General features: G+C 43.2%; 1 protein-coding gene across 2 annotated transcripts in view; it reads left to right on the forward strand.

Annotated features, from left to right (window-relative positions):
* The window catches only part of bnc2 (basonuclin zinc finger protein 2), an 87858-nt gene that overhangs the window by 38847 nt on the left and 27322 nt on the right, over positions 1-21689 (forward strand). For both annotated transcript variants that reach the window (XM_085355831.1, XM_085355830.1), the window contains exons 2-3: positions 9668-9770; positions 11578-11813. In XM_085355831.1, coding sequence (XP_085211957.1) covers positions 9668-9770; positions 11578-11813 — 339 coding nt within the window. The remainder of the gene's footprint in view (positions 1-9667; positions 9771-11577; positions 11814-21689) is intronic.

Consider the following 21689-nt stretch of genomic DNA (forward strand, 5'->3'; position numbering starts at 1 on the left):
CTCATCCTCCTCTTCCTCATCCTCCTCTCCCCCAGCTTCTCACTCTCTCTCTCTCCCTGGTCCAGCTGCACTCAGATGTGTCTGCACGGTCCCCCCCCACCGGCCCACCAAATTCCCCCCCATCACCCCTGCTCTCCCAAGCTCAATGCCACTGCCAAGGGGAGAGAGAATGAGGGAGGGAGAGAGCGAGAGTGTCGCAGCTGGTAATACTTACTGGCCATTTTACCGCAGTAAAGGCATGAGATTCATTACGCCAGGGCCCGCGTGTTTTGCGCTGAGTACCGGCCGTGTTATTGTTAGGATGTGGTAAAATTATAAATATGGAGGGGCGAGGGGGATTTGGGGAAAGGGGGTGCAGGAATTCTGAGAGGAGAGGAAAGCAAACGTAAGGTGGCAGCGGCAGAGAGGGGAGGCTTAGAGGAGAAACCCGCCGCTCATTAACTCCTCTGCCACAGTCTTGTTTCTCATGTTTGGGTGGCAATAAAAAAGTCTGTCACAATTTGTCAAAGTTAATGACTCAATGGCACACCAGCACTCAAGGGCTGGAAGACACGCTAACATATGTCGAATTAGTCAATAGCTTTATAATTGCAGAAATACGGATTCCGGCTTTCGCCAAATGAAGCGGACTTTGAGGGTCCTGAGAGGGAACGCGCAATTTGGTCAGGTCGATTGTAGGATGGCAATCACTGTGGCTTGGCTTCGCTGTTCTCGTGCAATTATTAGTCTCTTCCTCTCTCTTTCTTTCTTTCTTGTTTCCTCCCTCCCTTTTCCACCTGTTTGAGCTCTCCGTCTTCTTTGTGACCTGTGACTCTGCATCGGCGTCTAGCCTCCACTTCAGCCCCTCTATCTGTGAACTTTGTAAGACTGATAACACCCAGATGGACTTTCCTTTGGTCTGCCGTCTCCCTCCCTCTTTCGCTGTCCTGTTGCAAAGACACTCCTTGGTTCTCTTCCTCGTCGTGCGGCTTTGGGAGTGACACTGCTGTCACTGCACTGATGTAACTATTGGTTAAATGCTCTCTCCCTCCCCTCACTGTCTGTATCTGTCTTGTGTCCCGTTTCTCTGTGTCATTTGACACTGCAAGTACTCATGGACGTTTCAGCTTTTTCTTGGAGGGTTGTTTCTAAAAAGGGAGCTACAAAACTGAATCAGGAGCAGTCTTCTGGCTATGCTGGCTGAGGTAAAAAAAGAAAAGAAAAGAAAGAAAAAGCACAAATCTGTAAATAGCATGAAGTGATTTTTCCTTTTTATTAGGTGGTGGCGTTCTAGATTTAGCGCCTCGCGAATAATCAGAATAATGCCGTTATCATTGTTCAGCATAGCTTATACATAGTTTGTATTTCCACAGCTGTTGAGTGTGCAGGCCCAGGTGTTTACAAGTAAACCACTGCTGCTGACACACTGTTTGAACAAAACTATGAGGAAAGAAACAAATATTATTGCCCAGTCGTGTGTCTTGAAAACCAGCCAATGGTGTCTACAGTAGTGTTCAGTTCGGTTGACAAAAACATATACATAATTTGCAGATTGCTTACACACAATTAGTACATGATTTTTTGCATTAAAAATGGTCAAAGAAAATAAAGAGCTATTGGCAAGATGGAACCTAGGAGCTCTTCCAAGATTTTGCTGGCTGGGAGCGAGTTTGAGTAGGGGAATTCACTGCACGGGTGCGTGTGTTAGTGTGTGAGTGTACACAGGGTTGCATGAGAGGGAATGTGGGAGAATGTGTGGGCGCTTGTATGTGTGTAGTTTGAGAGGTAGGACTGGAGGTAGCGAGTCCCACCCTCTACACTAGTGTGATGACTAAATGTCAATTTGGCGATAGTCTCTCCTGCGCTGGCCTCCTGTCGTCACGCTGCGGTCAGGCCCGCATCGTGTGTGTCCCGTCGCCCACACCAACCAGTGATCACCATGGAGATGTCCCCTCACGGAGAGGGGTCAGCAATATGTCTGGGATGTGACTAATACTTTCTGTTTGTGTTTGGGGGAGATTGATAGAAGAAACAAAGAGCAACCATTGTTGGTCATTTCTTCCTCTGTTGCTCCATTTTTACAAACTTAACCTTCTCCGCCACTCTTCCTGTTTTTTCACCCTCCTTTTCCTTTTACACCTTGCCGTTTTCTCTCCTTTTTTTATCCCCCCAACAACACACACGCACACACAAATGTGCGTCTGGTCGCACTGTGTGGCCACATCACTCGCTCAAGTCTCCAGACAGGAATGCAGTGTTGCATTGCAGGCCTTCGCTGTGATAGTTGCATTCGACGAGGGGCAATCAGTGGGCCAGCCAGTGCAGGTGTCAAGTCTGACAGGGAGTTGTCCTTATCAGCCGTTCGTCCCTCCCTGTGATAGGCTGAAGGTCGCAGCGACGGTGGAATATATTGACAACAATGGCGTCTTTATTTGCTTCCCTTTCCTGTGCTCACAATGGCTAGTGATAGGGGAAGTGTGTTGCTTGAAAAGCAGAAAGACTAATAAGTGTCGACTGGCTTTTGGTTTTTTATTTTATTGCCAAAAAAGTAGCAGTTCAGATAATATTATTCCTGCTTGTTTGAAAAGGAATAATTACTGAAGTGCAACTGATACTGGCTATTTTCAATTAATACTAATAGAAGTTATAAACATCCAGTAAACATCTTATCAAACTAAAGCTGACATTTTTAATAAAATCCTGTCATTTGCTACTAAAATGTAACACATCTACAAGGTTGGATGTTTTGTGGTTGAATAATAGCAATGCTATTCAAAGTGAAAATAAGCATCATAACTACATGTTTTCAATTTTTATACTGTATATGCTGGAATTCTGTACATTTATAGAGATATGTCTGCAATAATATAAAGGTAATATCTCTGCTGACATGTCTTTGGGTCGTATTAAAGAAACAGCTGCTGTTTGCAGCTTTATCCTCTTTGGCTTTTGACCTGAATATTAGCATTGATACAGTATTTCAGATATTCACATGAGGTGAAAAAAGAAAGTCTCAAACAGCTGTCTCTTTTGGGAATTTTAGCATCTTTTGCAAAACATTTTCTAAGCCTACCTACCTCCCCTCATTAGCTTTCCCTTCCTTCTCCACCTTTCCTACAAACTACCTTACCTGACAACCCCTCTTCCCCCCAAACCACCCCCTGCTCCCTTGCTATCTCACTTTTTTTTTCTTTCCCCACTTCCCATTCCTTCTCTCGCTCCATCCCTGCTTCCCCTTGCACTTCTTCTTTGAACCTGGCCTTGTGTCTGTGGACCCAAAGGTCTGTCACTGGGCAGGTGGTTTGATCTCTGGCAGGGGAATTGCTTTGAGGAGAGCTGAGAGGGGCCAGCGGCCTGGACTAGGGGGCCTCTGCATGGACCTGCTGTCTACACAAAAGATGGGAGAAACCGCTGTTCCCTTGATGCTTAGGTATTTGAACTGATAGTGTAGTTCTGTGTTAACCATGTGGTGCATTTCTCCATCTTTATAGGTTGCACTGTCTGAGAGCATGGCATATCAGAGCGAGATCACAGGCTTGTGTTTCTGATCCGGTATTTCTATATTATGCTCCCTCTTCCTCTGTGTTTCACAATATCAAAGCCAGCTGGGTCCTTTATCCGTCCACTTTATAAACAAGTGCGACTGTCCAGAAGTACACGCTCGGCTATTTATCATGCAAGTAAGTCAGACCGAAGGTTTCATCATCGATCTGATTCGAAACATTTCGGAGTGGACGTTCACTAGTCTTTACTCGATGTTTATTTTTCCTTGCTCACTTCAGTTCTAACTTCATTTTCAGACTTGGCCCTTTTGAACTTCAGATTAAGAAGTTTACAGTGTGTCACAAAAGACGCCTTTGAAAAAGGCCTAAATCCAAACATCATATTAGCCTTTTGTATTTATTTGATCAGGCTAGGGATACACCAACTGATTGACAATAAAAAATATGTCAGGTCATTAGCTGAGAGTGCGTGCAAACAACAGACATGGCTGCCTCTATTTGTTTGACTGAAAGAGGGGGGTGGAAAGGAAAAAAAGAGCGGGGTCCCAGATCTCCACATGAATACACGAAAACACATGCTTCTCTTCTCCTTCTGTAATCCACCGGGGACTCACGCCCCATTTGGTTCCTATTAGCATAGTTCTGGTCCCTCTGCCCCGTGTCAAAGCCCAGACGCACAGCTGCACAAAGGACAGGGACCTCTGGCTCTGTGACTGCCAGGCGGTGGGCTCAAAACGAGAGCTGACACGGAGGACGAGCCTCACACTGTGGGAATTTCTGTGGAAAACAGTCTCTATTCTGTGGACTGCAGTTTAGAGCAAGTGTTTGAAAACTAAAGCTAGTGCACAAGTGATTAATCGTTGTTTATTTTGTACCACTTTGTAAAGCAAGAAAGCTCTGTTTCGAGCCAAATCCAATGTATGAAATCAAACAAGCAAAGATTAGCCCTGGCATGAGGCATTTGCTCCCCTGTATTTTGTGGCATGCTGTGTCTGACTACAAAGACTTTCTTTATTCGCCGTGTTTTATTTGTCACCTGTTTCCAATATGGACATTGTGAAGTCCTGATCTATCTGACGGATCCAGGGCCCGTTTTATGACACGCAAAGCTGCCGTGCCTCTTTTCCTACACATGTTGGCTGCACATTTCTGGCAGGAAATTGACAGCATTTCAGCAGCTAACTCATGGATGAGATAATATCTTGTGGGTGGAAGAGAGGACAAGATGCTCCCAGTGTTTTACAGTGACCCTAAGCAGAGACAAATTTAAATCTCAAGCTGCTGCTGCAAAGACTTACACACATGCACACATGATGTGCAAGTACGCACGGGGTTTTCATTTAAATCTCGGCTTTGCTTAACTCACCAAACAAGAAATGTGGTCTGTGGCTGTGTGTTGAACATGATAAAGGTTTTAGTTAAAGTAGAAGGAACAATACCCGCCCAGCATCCAGCAGCTGTCTGTGTTGGCTTCGTCGTACGAAGTCTAGAGAGGATATAGAGAGGCAGAAACGGGCTAGGCAGCTGGTGCTTTTGTGGTGTTTTTGGTAGCATATAGTTACAATGTCAACCTTCAAATATGACAGTTAGGAATACAGTTATAACGGATATTAGTTTAGGATCGCCGTCAGTTCTTTAGTTTCACAGCACCAAATGAGTACCTTGGTTGACCTTTACATATGCTGCTGCTTGGTTTAGAGTTGGACTGATTATCTAAACTAAAGTCCAAGATGAAGCCATCTTGTTCAGCAGCTCCCCTTTCCTGCAGTTCTTCAGTCCATCTGTCCCAATAACAGCCTTTTAATTGAGAGTCCTCCCCAGTCTGATGCTGGCCATTGCTAACTGTCAGTGTTTATACAATTGGGCTGGGACAGGGACTGTGAGCCAAGCAAAACATCCATGAAACATCAAGCCTCGAGCTAAACAAAACCCAGCAGTGAGAGACGCACACACTTGAGCCAGATAGGGGCTGGAAATGATGCGTTCTGATTGCATCTAGGTTAAGTTGTTGACCACAGTGGTAACGCGACAGCTGGGAGAGAGTTGACTGTTGTTTCGGGTCTAATTGCTGAAGCCTTGTCGGGATTTTCCTCGGCTTGCTGTTTAGCTGTTAAGTTTTCTTGTGATTTATGAAGCCCAACGCACACTCCTCTGTCCTTTTGCTCACAATCGTCGTCTTTAGTTGCGAGCCAAAGAGGAAACCCTGGCGAGACACTAGCACAGTGACTAATGTTGTGTATCTGGCCGGGCCTCAGATAACACAGCCTCCTCCCCCGGCCTGCTGTGACAAATATGTGCGAGTGTAGCGGTGGGATCTGGGCCCAAGCTCGTCCCTGACCCAGCACAGGCCAGACACAGGTTAAACCACGGTCAAATACAATCCAGAGCCACAGAAGCGGAGTTGCAAGTACGTGAGCATCTTAGAGAAGTCTGATGATTTTGTCTTTCTCATTTCCTCTGACAAGCCACACGCACAGGCCAACTCACATCTTGATCTTGTTTTTGATGGCCATCCTTGACACATCCGTCTGCTGCCTCTCACTCTGTAGTCTTTTATCTCATTGTGCGCAATCAGCTTTGATGCAGTCACATGACAAACATTTCTTCTGTTTCACTCCTCTTACATGTTCCAAACTAAATGCGTAACAATGCACAAATTAATACAGAGAAATAACAGGCACTGTGCGTCCCCTCCCTTCCTTTTTCTCCCGTCAGTGCCTCCTCAGTCGAGAGGGGCTTGCTGCTTTAATGCTTCTTAATGCTGTTGTCTGCTTAATGGGCCAGATATGAGAGGTGCTGCTAGCCAGCGTAATAAGTCAGTGATTAGAGGGCGCCTTGTCACAGCAGCAGCCCTGCAGACAGTGGCACGCTCTAATTGCTGTATTAGACGCCCCTTAAGTATCTTCTCAGCTGTCAGACCCCAGCTCGTAAACAGCAGAGGTGCATTTGATATTTCCATTTGTTTGTTTCCATCTTCTGCTGTTAGCGGTGCCGCGCAGAGAGGTAATTAGAAAAAGGCCTGTGCTGTGTGACATCATCGTGCTAAATTTGGCTGCTCTAAATTAGATTTTGTGAGGAGAGTTTCATAGTTTATGCAGGAAAGTCTTCTGTGGCAAAAGCAGAATAAACTGAAGTGCAATTAAGCCAAAGAATGTACTCAAAAATTAAGATGAAGTGTGTACAACATAACAGGACCACAAAATGATCTGCTTGACTATGTCTATAAAATAGTCAAGCATGCTCGGGAAAGTGTAAAGCAATAATTCAAACTTGAAAAGTCAGAACCTTAAAAAAACATCAATCAGTCATCAAGGATGTTGCTTATTGAGTTTCCACTGATCAAATCTTTTTAGCTCTGAACATAATTGGGGGTCTGACTGTTAAGAAAGCACTTCAGTAGCACTTTTCTTACATTTCACTGTAATCATTGGTTCAACACTAGTTGAACAGGATATCAGTTTAACTAGATAAGAATGTATTAAAGAAAAAATATTCCACTGAAATATAACAATAATTTCAATATTTTTCTTATAGGCCTGTAGGTGGTTCAGTAGTGTAGTCGTTTACACCTTCACCTAACACGACACCAACCTTTTGGTGCTGCGTCAGAAAGGGAATCTGACTTAAACAGGTGGATCAAACTGTGCTACGCACTGTGTCGACCCTTTGTGAATAAGGGAGTAGTCTTGTAATCTAGGCTGCAGGGAACTTATATGTTGGCAACATGGAAATTTGATTAGGAAGTAAAAAAGGGCTGTAAGTGGCTACATGAGCATGGATGTTGCTACAAAGTTGTTACATTAAATCAGGAATTTTATGGAAAACTATTCAAAACATACCACTGAAGAATTCTCCTTTTTTGTCTGTCTATCTGAAAGGTCACGCATTTGACCCTAACTACCTCTGAATGTTTATGAGCTCCTACATCTGGTTAGTATGTGTCCTTGACTAAAGGAACACTGAACTCGTTTAATGCGCACTGCTCTGGATTAGAACGTCAGCTCAGTGCTTAACTTTTGCTCCGACTGACACACGGCGTGTAATCCTCGCACCTGGAGAGCTTAAAAATGGTGTGAAGTCAAATAATCTCTGTCTCCTGTCTCATTTGGTGTCAAACTGTGAGGTGACATGGTTAGAAGTGGTGTAATTTTGTGTTTAATCTTGGATTAGCCCGTGTTCATTTTGACACCTCCAGTAACTAATCTGGTTTACAACACCTCAGGGCAAGCAAAGGGGGGGATTCTGATAGATTTTATGGTCCCTTAGTTAATTGTGAGTGAGGCGAGTTTTATATCTTGAATTGCAGGATATTGGTCTAATCCGCAGACGGGGTGAATGTTACTTGCAAAGCAAAGAGCAGAAAAATTCTGTCTTTTGCAGCTCGTGCGCTGACCTCAGCTGTGTGATGCAAAGGCCGATCTGCGCCTCTAATCCTTGTCTATCTGAAAGTGCTGATTGCTTCTGATATTGTGAAATATAGGCTGGTGGCACAGAGATGGACTCCAGCCTACGACCCACAAAACTGTCCCACCATTACCTTGTAAAAATTACATTGAGACAGTATGAGATAACATATTCAGTGCAGACAATAAATTCATAAAGTTTAGTGTGCTGATAAGTAAAGTTTGGTCTATGAACTAGCAGTTAGCTTTATATTGTCTTCCTCTTTTTTTTTTGTCTCTGACAGACACCCACAGGTATGTCTGCATTTTGATCTGACAAGCTTCTGCATCATTTGAAATTCCCCATCAGAGTAAATACGCAGCAGCTCGCTGCAGTCCCTTTGTACCTTCCAGCCAACCTGACATATTTTCTTTGCAATACTTTTAATTACAGATTTTTCTTCTTATCATTTTAAAGAAAGAACACATAGGAAGAATATCCTCAGCATTTCGGCACAGACCCGCCGCCATACTGAATGTAAAATATTTTATTCTATTTATATTAACTTGTAAACTCTGTAAATATAAAATGTGCAGAATTTGTGAAGCAGTGAGAAGATTTCTGATCTGCACTTGCAGTTCAATGGATGATGATAATGAGTCTGAGAGACTAAACGAGGTAATGCATTTACCGCAATGAAATCTCAAAACTATTAGACTATCGCATAATGATTATTTAGCCCTTAATCATTATTATTATTATTATTATTACTTTTTTTATGCATCACCAGCATAAACAGTGACTGCCTCATGGAGTAGGAAGCTATCAACTTGCACACAACAGCCAACATTACATTAAAGTAAAAAAATAAAATAAAATACATATTTGATTAAAAACAAAGAAAACTTTGGATGTCATGAGTGTTTTCTTCCCATAAGACATTTTGCTGCACTGATCCTCCTACAGCTTTTGATTCCCCTCAGGCAGTTTAGGTTGGTGTTAGGATCTTTATTCATCATTTCATATAGATAATGTAAAAAAAAATGTCTGATAAACACAAGGCTGACAATTCCTATTAAAGATTCTTATTTCTAATTAATTTTCTTGCCTTCTTGCTTCCCCGTGCCAGCCTGACATTTACAGCTTGCAGCTGTTGTACTCTTCTGGGTGATGAAGTTGCATTCATTTATACAATTTTTGCGATATTGAACAATCAGACTCATATATGTGATCAAGTGAACACCTTTAAAATCTAACAGGACATTGTCTTGTCTGTTTTGTTTTGTTTTTTATGGGGAGGTTAAGCCTCAGAAGACGATGTGTTGCACTGCACTGAGTCGGCCTTGTCAAGTCTGGACACTTAACCTCTCCCTACTAAAAGCTTTCTGGGGTCAGACTAAGTGCAACTCCAGTGTTGAGTAATGGAGCCTCAGTCAAAACACGTTACATTTCTATGTTTTCAGGAAGCAAAGCCCTTTGTTGGGTCACGTGATCTCAGGATTCTTACTGTATACGGAGAGGCGGAGTCGCACTATGGAATCAAAAAGTAGTTGGATATGTAGGATCCGGTCTTTATCTCGCTGTTGTCACATTTTAAAGAAACAGTCAAAGCATTATGTTCAGTATGTGATGAGCTTTGAGCTTTTGCTGACCTGCAGCAGTCTTCTTAAACTTCTTTCTTTTTTTTTCAGTTCACGGCTGTTAGCTGAAAGCTGCTCTCTGTTAGTCTTGCTCCATTATCTCTCCTTTTTACCCAAACTGTAATTGATTTGGATTTCTTCTTTTCTTGTGTGTTTCCACAGGCCATTCGCTGCACACTGGTGAACTGCACGTGTGAGTGTTTCCAGCCAGGGAAGATTCACCTACGAACATGTGACCAGTGCAAACATGGCTGGGTAGCTCATGGTGAGAAAATCACATGACCATAAATCATTAAGGTTGTTGTTGTATCTACCAAAATTAGTTATTGAAATAATGAATAGATTCATCCTTTAGGGTTTTCATAAAACTACTTTATGTTTCTATATAGCTGGGCTCTATATAGAAATTATCACAGTACAACTAATATTATCTGTGTTCTGTTAACTTTACTAAAACTGTACTAAAATCCAAATGATTTTTGCTAATTTTCCACAGTAAAAGTAACTTTGCAGTTCGTTTGCTTCTGATTTTTTTGTTTGTTTGTTTTTTTTGCTTTCAAAGAGTCTTGTTTTTGCATCTTAGATCAAAAAAAAGAAAGAAAAACTCTACAGCCGCAAGAGAGATAGAGTAGCAAGAGACCACACCTTATGAGTTTTTCAAGCGGGTAAAAGAAAAAGGGAGAGGAGGCAAGAAAGTACAAAGAGAAGAAGGAGGGTGTGGGGGGGGTGAAGATAAAAGAAAACACCTGTTTGGCTTGCGTCTGCAGAAGCGCAGGCCATGGGCCCTTCAGCAGATCGCACAGGACCCCATTGACTATTTTTTAATCTCTCCCTCTGAACTGTCAAGCACCCATCTCTCCTCTCCCCCACTTTTCATTTCATGTCGGCATTGGCAGGGACTCTGACAAGTAGTTCTTCATTTTTTATTATGTTCGTGTCTGGCTGTGCTGTGTTGTCAGGCAAAGCCCTCGTCAGCAGGAAAAAAAAAAAAACGTCCCGGGATCAGAGAGAGACCCAACCAGGTGTCACCCAGACAGGCGGGGAAAGAGGGGTGGGAGAAGGAGGGGGGGTTAGGAAAGAGAGAGGGACTGAGAAAGAGGAGAAGAGATAAAGAGTTCACCAGGTGTCACCCAGGCAGGGAGCAGGAAGAGGTGAGTGAGCCGGCAACAGTGGGGGTATTGACAAACCTATACTGTAACTTGCACTGACTGTTAACCTTTACGAGCTGCAGTGACAGAGAGCAACTTTTTGCCCCCATTTTTGCCCCTCAGGGGAGTGCAACCAACAAGCTGTCGCAGGTTATTGCTGAAATTTGCTGGTAGCTGCATGTAGATGCAGGGCTCCTCAGCATGTTTTTCTTTAGTAAACAGTAGACATATCATTTATAATTATGTAATACCAACAATTCGTATAGTCTGCTTTTTCTTTGTAATACTTCCATTAATATGAAAAAACAGCATAAAAAGTCAATGCAAAAATTTATTTGCAAGACATTTATGAATATGTCTTGCAAAAACAAAACAAAACAGGATAACCACTGACTTAATTATGTCCCTCCTGCTTCTTGTCATCTTTAAATGTCCAACACAGTAGAAAGAAATCCTATGTTACCCTTTAACCCCTATGACATGCACCCAGTAACCATGCAACTTTGGCTCCGTTGCTTCTGAATAATAATAAGTGAGCCAAAAGGTGTTAAGGTTAGAGGCAAAACGTGGTGAAACTGGGGTGACACATCAAGACAAAAGAGGCAAATAAAAACAAAGGTGCAAGGGCAGCGTAAATGTGAAAGAGCCAGACATTATAGATTCAATGGAATAAATGGCTGATAATAGCGTTAATGCCACTGCTTTTATCTGATAGATATGTTATTATCAGCTAGTGCTGACTACGCAGTAGCCTAAGAGGAAAGATTTGAGATGGGAGAGAAACTTGATAGTCATTAACTGTGCATGTGTGTGTGTGTGCGTGTGTGTGTATCTGTGTGCGTGTGTGTGTGCATGTGTGCATGTGTGTGTGTGTGTGTGCATTTTCTTTTCTTTCTCCCTTACTCTGCCGGGTCGCTCATGCAGCTCTGGACAAGCTCAGCACCCAGCATCTCTACCACCCGACCCAGGTGGAGATCGTTCAGTCCAATGTAGTGTTTGACATCAGTAGCCTGATGCTGTACGGCACCCAGGCGGTACCTGTCAGGCTCAAGATCCTTCTCGACCGCCTTTTCTCCGTGCTCAAGCAGGAGGAGGTGCTGCACATCCTGCATGGCTTGGGCTGGACCCTCCGAGACTACGTCAGGGGCTACATACTGCAGGTCAGTGACCGGCTTATATGCTATAGTGTCACACACAAAGCATTCATATGGATTTAGTGTAAAGTCCAGATACTATATATTAGTATTTACTCTCCTCGTACACACCGATTTGTCCTTGCAAAAGGTTTCTATTTGCCTACAATTTTCCATAATGTTTTTAAAGTGGCTCTTATCATCCGTGGTGATCATTACCATCAGTTCCAAATCTGTCTAAGATTTCCCCTGACATTGCAGTTATTTTCAATTTTAGTGAACAAAAGCACAGCTTTGACAATCTCGGCCACTTCAGTCCCATTGTCCATCCATTTTCTTCCCATTTTCCCTGCTGTTATCTTCTACTTCAGTGTGCCCCCTTTTTCCTGCTCTGTCAACACTATGCCCCTCTTCTGGAAAAATGGAAGGGATTTTTTTAGGGAGGCAAAAAGAAAAAGAAAAGAAAATGTAGAGAAAAATGTCACGCCATCAAGCTATAAAACCGCTGTAGCACGTTTCCTCTCTCTATCCATCCCTCCCTTCACCCTCCCCTCCCAGATAATTGCAGTCAGACACATTTCTCAATCAAAGGTACAGAGGTTTTGGTGTTGAAACCCAAACCAAAGTGTTCCTGAATGAATTAGTTAAGAGCAAGTGAACATGTGCATGTGGTTAGCTGTGTGTCTGTGTGTGCGTATGTGTGCACATGCATATATGGTTTGGTCTTCCAAGAGTGTAAGTGGAACAGCATGATCAGGACAAAGTGGTTTGTATGTGGAAACAGCCTCTGTGTGTAACGAGCTCACCAGTTCAGTTAGTTTCTTTAGGACACACACAAATACACATGCAAAAAATAACAATCCGGCAGTCTTACGATACTCCCAATCTGTACGTTACAGGAAGGACGTACAGCCTGGCAATATTATGATAATAAAATAAAAATAAATATAATAGAATGATTTTGATTTTTTTTAAACTAAAAAAACATGTTTATTGACTGTCATATTTAATACAAAATAAACACCAGCGCCTGTACTAGTTTTTATTAAGTCAGTTTTCATTTATATTGAGAATTGACCCTATTAAATAATATAAACAAGCATCAAAGTGCCACATTTGAGAAGCTAAAAAAAACAACTAGATTTTTGAGATTTTTGCTCCATTGAATAACAGCAATTAAGTGATTTGTTTTTTGCGGCTGCGTCAGCTTGAAAATCCCCTTGCGCCTTTTCATCGTTCTAACCCGACGTTTTCCCTGAGAAACCTGACTCAATGCGTTAAGTCTGCAGTGTGAGAAAGCCTTGCATTGAGCAACCACTGGAGCGCTGGTGCTTCCCATAGTTGTAGCCTCTGTGTTTTTATCAGCTGGTTCTAATAGTCAGCTGGTGGGATCACTGTTGCTCAACTGCTCAGCCTCATGTCACGCTACTGACTAAATCCTCTAGATCTCCTCGGAAGGGCTTCAAAGGGGCCGCGGCCACAGAGAAGCAGCCAGTCACTTAAGGACAGTAAGTAGTCATTGTACGGCCCTATTAGCCCGTAAGTAGCTATGAAATTCAATCATCTTCACCGAGCCTCCGGGCGACGCCTTATGTCAGGGGCGTGTTTCCCACCGCTGCATCGCACTAAATGAGAGATAAAAATGAGACGAACTTTATTGCAGATGATAGATAATAAGTTGTCTTTTTTTTTATACTCGTGTCAGGGGACATTATTCGATGATAAATTACTTTAGCGTAATCCTGGCAGTCTGGCTTTCAAAGGGTTGCTTGTACTGATGTAGGATTTGAACGAAGGTGCTGAGGCCACAGGAGTAACGGAATTAATTTTTATTTCAATAAGATATGATATAAATCACTGCCATTACCAAGAAGATGCGTGCATGATTTCGGAACTAGTATGATGTAACGAAGCCTCTCGTCAACGCACATTTTACAGCGTGTTTGAAGGTCGTCAGCAGTGGACTGCTTTTATTTAAACTTGCTTATTCTGCCTTTATTATTTCCAGTAGGAACTGACGATTGTCCCAGTAGGTTGAGTATGATCACAGCGAGCGAGCCAAACACCTACATACCTTACGCACAGTATACATTGATGTACAAAAATAAACATCAGCAATCATTCATGTGTTGTTCATTCATATCAGAAGCATCGGTGGATGCTTCTGCATAAGAACGTTTGGGTTAACTACCGTGATTACAGCCTCTCAAATCAAGACTTGATTACCCTGCAGGGCAGACTCGTTTACTTTACAGTAAAGGAATATTATAAATAGTGTTTTATTTCAACTTAACTGTATAAATAAACCTTAACGTCTCAGGCATTCAGTTCATTTAAACTCTATATTTTACCCATGATAAAAACTCAGCAACTTATCAAATGGTGTTTCTGTCTTTCTTTCTTTCTTTTATTTTTTTTATAGGCTGACATTGAATAACCTTAAAATGTCTGTGGAATCATCAAAATTGGAGCTAAGAGGTTTTCCACCAGAGAGTGATGGCTGATAGTTATGCACGTGTGCCTGTGGTGGGTTTTTTTACCCTTTAAGCTGCTTTCCCTGCGATTTCTCCCATATTCCCCTGATTTCAGGTTCAATCCAAGGCAGTATGTGAACAACACAGACACATTTATTGGTTGCCAGGATCTTTTTTTTTTTTTTTGCCCTTCATCTTGGCAGGACTTTTACCTTGTCCACTGCTCAGGCCTTCGTGCTTTTCTCCCTCCGTCCTCCCTCCTCTCCCATGGTTGCTTCCAGACAGACCCTCGGCCAATGTGCACCAGATGCCCCCACCCCTCCAAGACAACCGCCGCCGCTGCCGCCCCATCCCGCAGCCTGTCAATGCTCACTCCTCTGTTCGATACCGACAGATGGAATTGCTATCAGCGCTGGCTTCTCTCTGTCTCAGCCTCTGTCTCCCACACTCCCTGCTGTCTATTTTGTCTTCTTCTTTCTTATCCCGTACCAAGTAAAAAAACAAGTAAAGAGAGAGAGAAAGACTGAGTGGAAATAGAGAGAGAGATAGAGCCTTTGCAGCCAACATGTGGGCTGAAGCCCAGGGTTTTCCTGAGCGACATTTTCAGTAATGTTCTGTCCTTGTAGAACATTGGGCTGCCTCCGCTTTTATGAGATGTGGTTTTCCTGACTCCACATAGCTTCCAGGAGACCCAGATGGAACCGCTAACAACCACCACCGCCACACAACCGCACACACTCTATACACACACACACACACACACACACACACACACACACACACACACACACACACACACACACACACACACACACACACAAACAGCCTTACCCTAATTGCACGCACACTCAGAGGAATGCTTATTCAAACTATCGCACACACATACAGCCACAAAATCACACTCATCCACCCGAAAAGCTCTCCAACATGGGGCTTTGTTTCAGTGGCAGACGTCCATGCACGAGGATGTGTTTAATGTGAATTATGCTGTAAAACATCTTCGATTTTTTTCTATTGTTATTATTATTATTATTATTACTCACTTGGTAAATATGTTGCTTCCCCTGTGAGTCTTCACATCGAAGTTAGGTGTAGATTTTTGGGAGAAAAAAAAAAAAAAAAAGAACTGTAATGTTGTACATGTGTACTTACACATGTGGAATATGGGATGTAATTACATGGATTAGGGTGCAACAGTGTTTGTGTAAGGCAGGAAACCATTTCCAGTTGCAGGTGGGTCCTAAGGCCTCAGTGAAGGTACCACTCTGCTTCTCTATAGTGGTTTAGAAAGGTATTTACTGAGTTAGAGTCACATTTCAAAATTTCTGTCTCCTTTTTTTCTTGCCTTTCTCCCACTCCACTCCCCCTCCCGTCTTCTGTCTCTCACTCTGTCAACTGTGAAGGTCACCATATCTCTTGATCCTCGCCTGAGAAACTTCCATTTTAGGTAGTCAGGCTGTGCACAACAACATTTTTTGGACACAATCCCCTTCTCCATTCTCCTCCATACGGCACACTTGTAACCCCCATTTTCCTCCTGTCCTCCTGTCCTCCTCTCCACCCTCCATCACCTCCAAATGCCCCCCTCCCACCCCCTCTCAGAACCTGTTTTCTGTTATCACAACTTAATGCCTCACCCTGGGAGATGGACGGGGGAGAAAGCATTCTCCTAAGGTGGAAATTCTTATGTTCATATGGTTATGATTTGGTGGGGAGGTCAGGCTCGATTTTTGCTGGAAGGCTTATGGTTGGCTCTGTGCTGGCCGTACTGGGCTCCAGACACTTCAAAGACAGCCGGTGTACTGAATCAAGGTGATTCTTACCCCCTTTGTATGCACACACACACAGACACACACTTGTCCTCCCTAGGGCTCTTAAGGGTGTCTTCTTCCTTCTTATTCTCAATCACTCACCTCTTAGTAAGCTAGAGATAAAAGGATGCGATTTCAGATAAGAGGATCAGCCAGAGAAAGGTAGATCAGCATTATCAGTAAGGCATTAAAACCACACCATTTGATAACACAGCCAATTTTGCATGTTGAAAAATACTTTTCAACAAGAAACGTCCAGTCCGACACGCACCATGTGATAATATGCAATCGAAAAATTATGCAATGTTTGCAGAATCTGTAAACCTTTAAACTGTCCCTTTTCTCACAGCTTGAAGAGCTCGCAGCCAGCTCCTTATACAAGACCTGCCCATGCCAAATCCTCAGTCCCTCACTCTTGAATCCTTAGCCCGAGCCCTCAAATGAATTCAAGCTGGAGAAGAAAGGTTATGAGCAGGTTACATTGTATGCAGGAATTTGGGAAATAATTCCTCTTATATTGGATTTGGAAGGTAGTCTGAATTTTACCATAGATTCAACAAGGCCTCACAAGCTGCTGCACAAATTCAGAGGAAAAAAAATGATATATAATGATATGAAACCAGTTTTTCTGCTTGGTTTTACATAGTTTAAGCCCATTTGACTGTGTCATGCAGTGAAGGTAGAAAAACAAGAATATTCTAGTGTTTCGTGTAGTGTGTCGTCTTTAACCAGTAGTCTGGCTGACTGAACGTGTTGGATTACTTGCATTTTAAAATATTTTCTGCTCATGTCTTTGTTTTGGCAGAATATTAGGGATATATTTTCGATATTTTTGCAGTGTGTCATGACAGAAAGGAGTTACCTGTAAGCATGACCTCAGTTGTGCCATGACATGACTCATTCACTGACCTGACATCATTTTCAAGCAATTACACCACATTACAAAAATCCCTAAGTGCATCAATTACATGCTTGTTGGCCATATGTAGGTTCAAAATATTATTTTAACTAAAACAGGGTGATCCAGTCTGTAATCAAATTCATAAATCAGGTATATTCAATGTCCAAATATGTGAGTGATGCATGTGTTTGAGTGTGCATGTCTGAGGAGATGGATCTAAAGGAATCTGATTGGGAAGGCAACATGCTGTGCAGGGCAAACATTGCAAGGGAAAATGATATGCTTAGCATACATGGTCAGGTCTAGGGGCTCCAATGGGATCCCAGTTGGGGTTTTTATCAAACCACACTCACAGGCACACACACGCACAAACACACACATACACACAAGGTATATCCCTCTCAAATCCCCATGATCAGCCTGACTTCAAAGTCTAGTAGCCAATGCTACAGCTTTATCTGAGACGCTGGTTTGATTCCCTGGCTCCATCTCTTCCCATGGACCCCACTCTAACACACACACCCTCCTTTCTACGAACTTTCAGCCTCTCTCTGAGAAAAGTAGCTATCGCTGTCCACTTGTCTCAAAGTGGAGAAAAGGGGCCACCGGTGCTTTTCTTCTTCCCTCCTAAGTTCCACCCGCATGTCATAATTAGAATAAAAAAGGAATATTCTGCCTATATTAATGGGCGCCCTCTTTCTCTTTATCCCCTCTGAACACATCGTTCCTCCTCCTCGGCGGTTTCATGTGATATGCGCTACACTGATCAGTGTAATGGGATCTCTGGTTCTCTCGCAGCGCATTTGCCTTTCTCTTTTTACCCAGTGTCCATGTCCCAGGAAACTACCCTCAATAGGTCCTCGCTGGAAGCCGAAGCATCCCAGGAGAGACTTCCACAGTCATCCATACGCCCTAATTGAAACTGGGGATCTACCAGGCTGTTATCAGGAATTTTTATTTACCTCAGCCAGCCTCTGTCCTCTTTACTTTTCAAAGGAGCCCATGTTATAATTACCTCCTCAAACAGAATCCCCCCTCTTTCTGTCAGCATCCCTCGCTGCATAGATCCTTTTCATAAGTTATAATATCCTGTCTTGCCTGCATTGGAAGGAGGAAATGGCTTCTGAATTCTGAAGTAGCTTTTCAGGGGGCTGGGGATGGCTTGTTGTTGCAGAGGGAAATTGAATTTTACTTCAAGGTCAGCGACACTAATGACGGTGTGGGAAGGTGTTGATCCCGTGTAGCACTGGTTTGTCTAGCAGCATCCCACTGTATCGATCCACATGAGATATTCCAGTCCTGCATTGATTGTCACACTGAATTGTTTAGGGAGTGCTGTGGAAATTACTTGTGTAGAATAAGCACTGACTGGGGACTTTTGTGGACAGAAAAATAGAGATTTCAGACTAAAAAGCACCGACAGAAGTAGAAGAAGTACAATCACGGCAATAATGGACAATACGTAAATTCTCAAACGATGAGAAACTATGATTTATCTGACGGTTCGTATGGCAGCTCAAAGTGGAAATGTCCCTTTAGAGGCCGAAATGTTCACAAATACTCACATCATACAGGTTTCCCTGAGAGTGAGAATTTTAACCAATCACTTTCATTTGCCTGCATTTTATATGCAAGATGGTTAGTTATGGGTAAATGCCCCACGGTGTGAGTGAATGTGTGTCACTTCCCCCACAAATGGAAACATTTAGACACTGAAGTGTGTCCTGAGGTGAGAGATGTAGAAGCTCTCACTCATAAAGTAGCGGGGAGGCGGCTTGTGGAGGAAATGAGCTAGGCAGACTGGTGGAGGGAAAGGAGTGTGACACACACATCGGAGGACCTCACACACACACACATGCCGGTGAACCACACACTGGAGAGTACTGTAGTTGTCCTTTGCACCATTTCTATCACCGTTTCATTTTTCACCAGTGGCCCCAGCTGTGTTTGACTTCCTGTATTTTCTACGTGATGCTGTGGTGTCATTGGCAGAGAGGACACAGCTTGCACTGTACCGCTGTGTTGTGCGGCACTGGTTAAAATGTTAACTGACCCCATCGTGAACCGACACCAGTGGTGAGACACCTGTGGAAGTTTGCCGCCGAATACAAAATAATGTGTGATGGTTTGCTGAAACAGAACAGACCCATTTGAGTTTAGACTTAAGTGACTGGTTTGTGCATTTTTGTAGGTCAGCACCTCACCAGCGTATTGTAAAGCCCTAATCCTTTCACTCTTTCTCTCTTTCTCTCTGATGCGTTTTGCCTGAGTGCCTTTATTAAGCAGGATGACCTGTCATGCAGGTGTGAGGAGAAGGCGATGACTCCCGTGCCCACCCCACATCCTCATTCTCTCTTCCTCCCTCTGCTACTGGTCTAAAGAAAGACACTGCCTCTCCAGCACCAATTGGTCTGGCTTCACTTCACATGAGACAGGAGAGGAGAAGTGGACAAAGGGTTTGAGGAAGGGTAGGGGAAGGAGGGGTTGGGGCTAGAGTGATGCTTCAGTGTGAGGGCAAATCTGTGCACTTCACTTTTAAGGAAGAAACTTTAAAGTCGAATTCCATCATAGGTCAATCCGTTTGTTTGCTTTTTGTTGTTAATGGTGATTGATATTAGCATGCATTTGAAGCTTAAAGACATTTTTTCTGTTTATTTATTTCTTTTTATTCCCAGCAATGCCAATAAACAATCAGCGCATTAAGTGGCGAGCAAATGGAATCAATTCATCCAGTTTTGCGCAGATGAGTGCAGAAAACGAGGCGTGAAGCAGCTGCTCTCTGTGTTTGGAGTCCCTAATTAGGAGCCCATTACAAAGCATCTCAGCATGGTGCTACCCTGATTGTTTATTAGAATTTCACTAAGGTGAAGGCGAGTGAGAGAGAGAGAAAAGGCGACTAATAATAGTAATAAATGGCTAATAAATGTATACCTAACAGAGAGCGAGAGACACACACACACGCAGCCTTGGTGAATGCCAGCCCCTGGGCTGCCTACAAAACTACTCTTGTAAAAAGTGAGGGGAAAAAAATTAAAATCTCTTGCAGCACTGTGAATATGCTTGGCTCAGTCCTCTTAAAGTCTGTCTTATTAAATGGGTAAGTGGCTGAGTGCTGGGACCACCAAGTGAGCTGTGCTGTCACTGGCACACTGCTCTCTGTGGGCTGAGTGCTGCAGACACAGACAGGATATGATACACGGTCACCAAAAATACTGGTTTTAATCACGATGATACATCAGTTCCTGGCCCTCACAGCTCACCAGTGGCATTGCTAAGTCTTTTCTAGTTCCGGATTTAAAAAAAAAAAAAAAAAAATTAATATATATATATACACATATATATTTTAGTTAAAGATGCACATCTAAGGTACTGGCTCCCACAACTCTGGCTTGAAAGTGTGCACATTGGAAGGTAAAGGTTGTAATCAACAAAGACAACTGGGCTCTGAGAAGGGGGAGGATCAATAGACTGCTACAGGTGACTGACCTCAGTGAGCACAGACACACGCATGCCAGATCACCCAAAAAAACCCAAAAACATTATTCAGGCGTAGGCACCAGTGAGTTCTTGTGGTTTGCGCTCCTCTGTGTTTTTCTGCCTAATCTTTTGCTCTGTGTGAGTGTGTGTGTGTGAGTGTGTGCACTCTCAAACCTACCAATATTACTCTCTCGTCTTCAAGATCCAAGGCTCAGTGCCAGGTGGTGCTTTGGTGCCAGGCACTGCCTTATCACCTTCCCCCAGTACACATACACACACACTTACATTCTTACTTAAATGTGCACTTTAAACAAGCATGTTGCAAGAGTTTGTGCACGGGCACTCACACACACTTGGACATGATGATCTGCCCTTTACATAAACAAAGATAAGAGCAGGAACGCTCTGTGCAAGGCCCCAAGAGGCACAAAGCTATTACTGGGAGACCACAGTCGCGTGGCTATGTGCATGTGTGTGCAGTTATGTTTGTGTTTATGTACGGCCAGTTGCAGAGTAGAGCAGCTCAGTTTTGTGTCCCACCGCCATTCACCAGTGCTGCAGCACTAACCACTGCTAACTTTGTGATGGGAGACAGTGGTAGACGGAGGTGTTAATCTTCTCTTTGAGTTGCTGTCAAGATCTTTGCCACCAGCCGACAATATAATCACAGCAAGACGGTGAAAAATGTGCCAAAGGGGTCTGACAATTTGACAATGACTTTGTCAGCAGCAGTGCCTCGCATTAGTGATTGAATCACACCTTTGTCTAGCAGCAAGGCCTACTTAGGTATGGGGTGTGCTTTCTACATCTTGATCCCTGACAAAAATCCAGCCCGTTGAGGTGACACAGTACAAAGCGTTTTTACTACTTTGCCAAGCTGACAAACCTAATTACTGTGGTAAAGTTCCAGGGATCAGTCCTAGATCAAGTCTCCTTAGTACTGTGAGCTGCACACCCAGTGTCCCTCAGGAAAGGCATATCTCAAGATTCCACTGATTTGCAGGATTCCTAAGCTTAAACACTGAGCATGTCACTGAAATTCCCATAGCTTTAACTTTACAGGGTAAATGGTAAATGGACTGGTTCTTATATAGCGCTTTTCCACTCTTCTGAGCACTCAAAGCGCTTTACACAACTTGTGCATTCACCCATTCATACCCATTCGCACAAGCACAACTGACATTCACACACGTTCATACTCCGATGAATGCATCGGAGAGCAATTTCGGGTTAGTATCTT

Source organism: Diplotaxodon limnothrissa, linkage group LG6 (genome assembly GCF_057381915.1).
Source record: "Diplotaxodon limnothrissa isolate DT_005_m linkage group LG6, D_limnothrissa_male_GT1.1, whole genome shotgun sequence".
In the NCBI taxonomy this organism is placed as follows: domain Eukaryota; kingdom Metazoa; phylum Chordata; class Actinopteri; order Cichliformes; family Cichlidae; genus Diplotaxodon; species Diplotaxodon limnothrissa.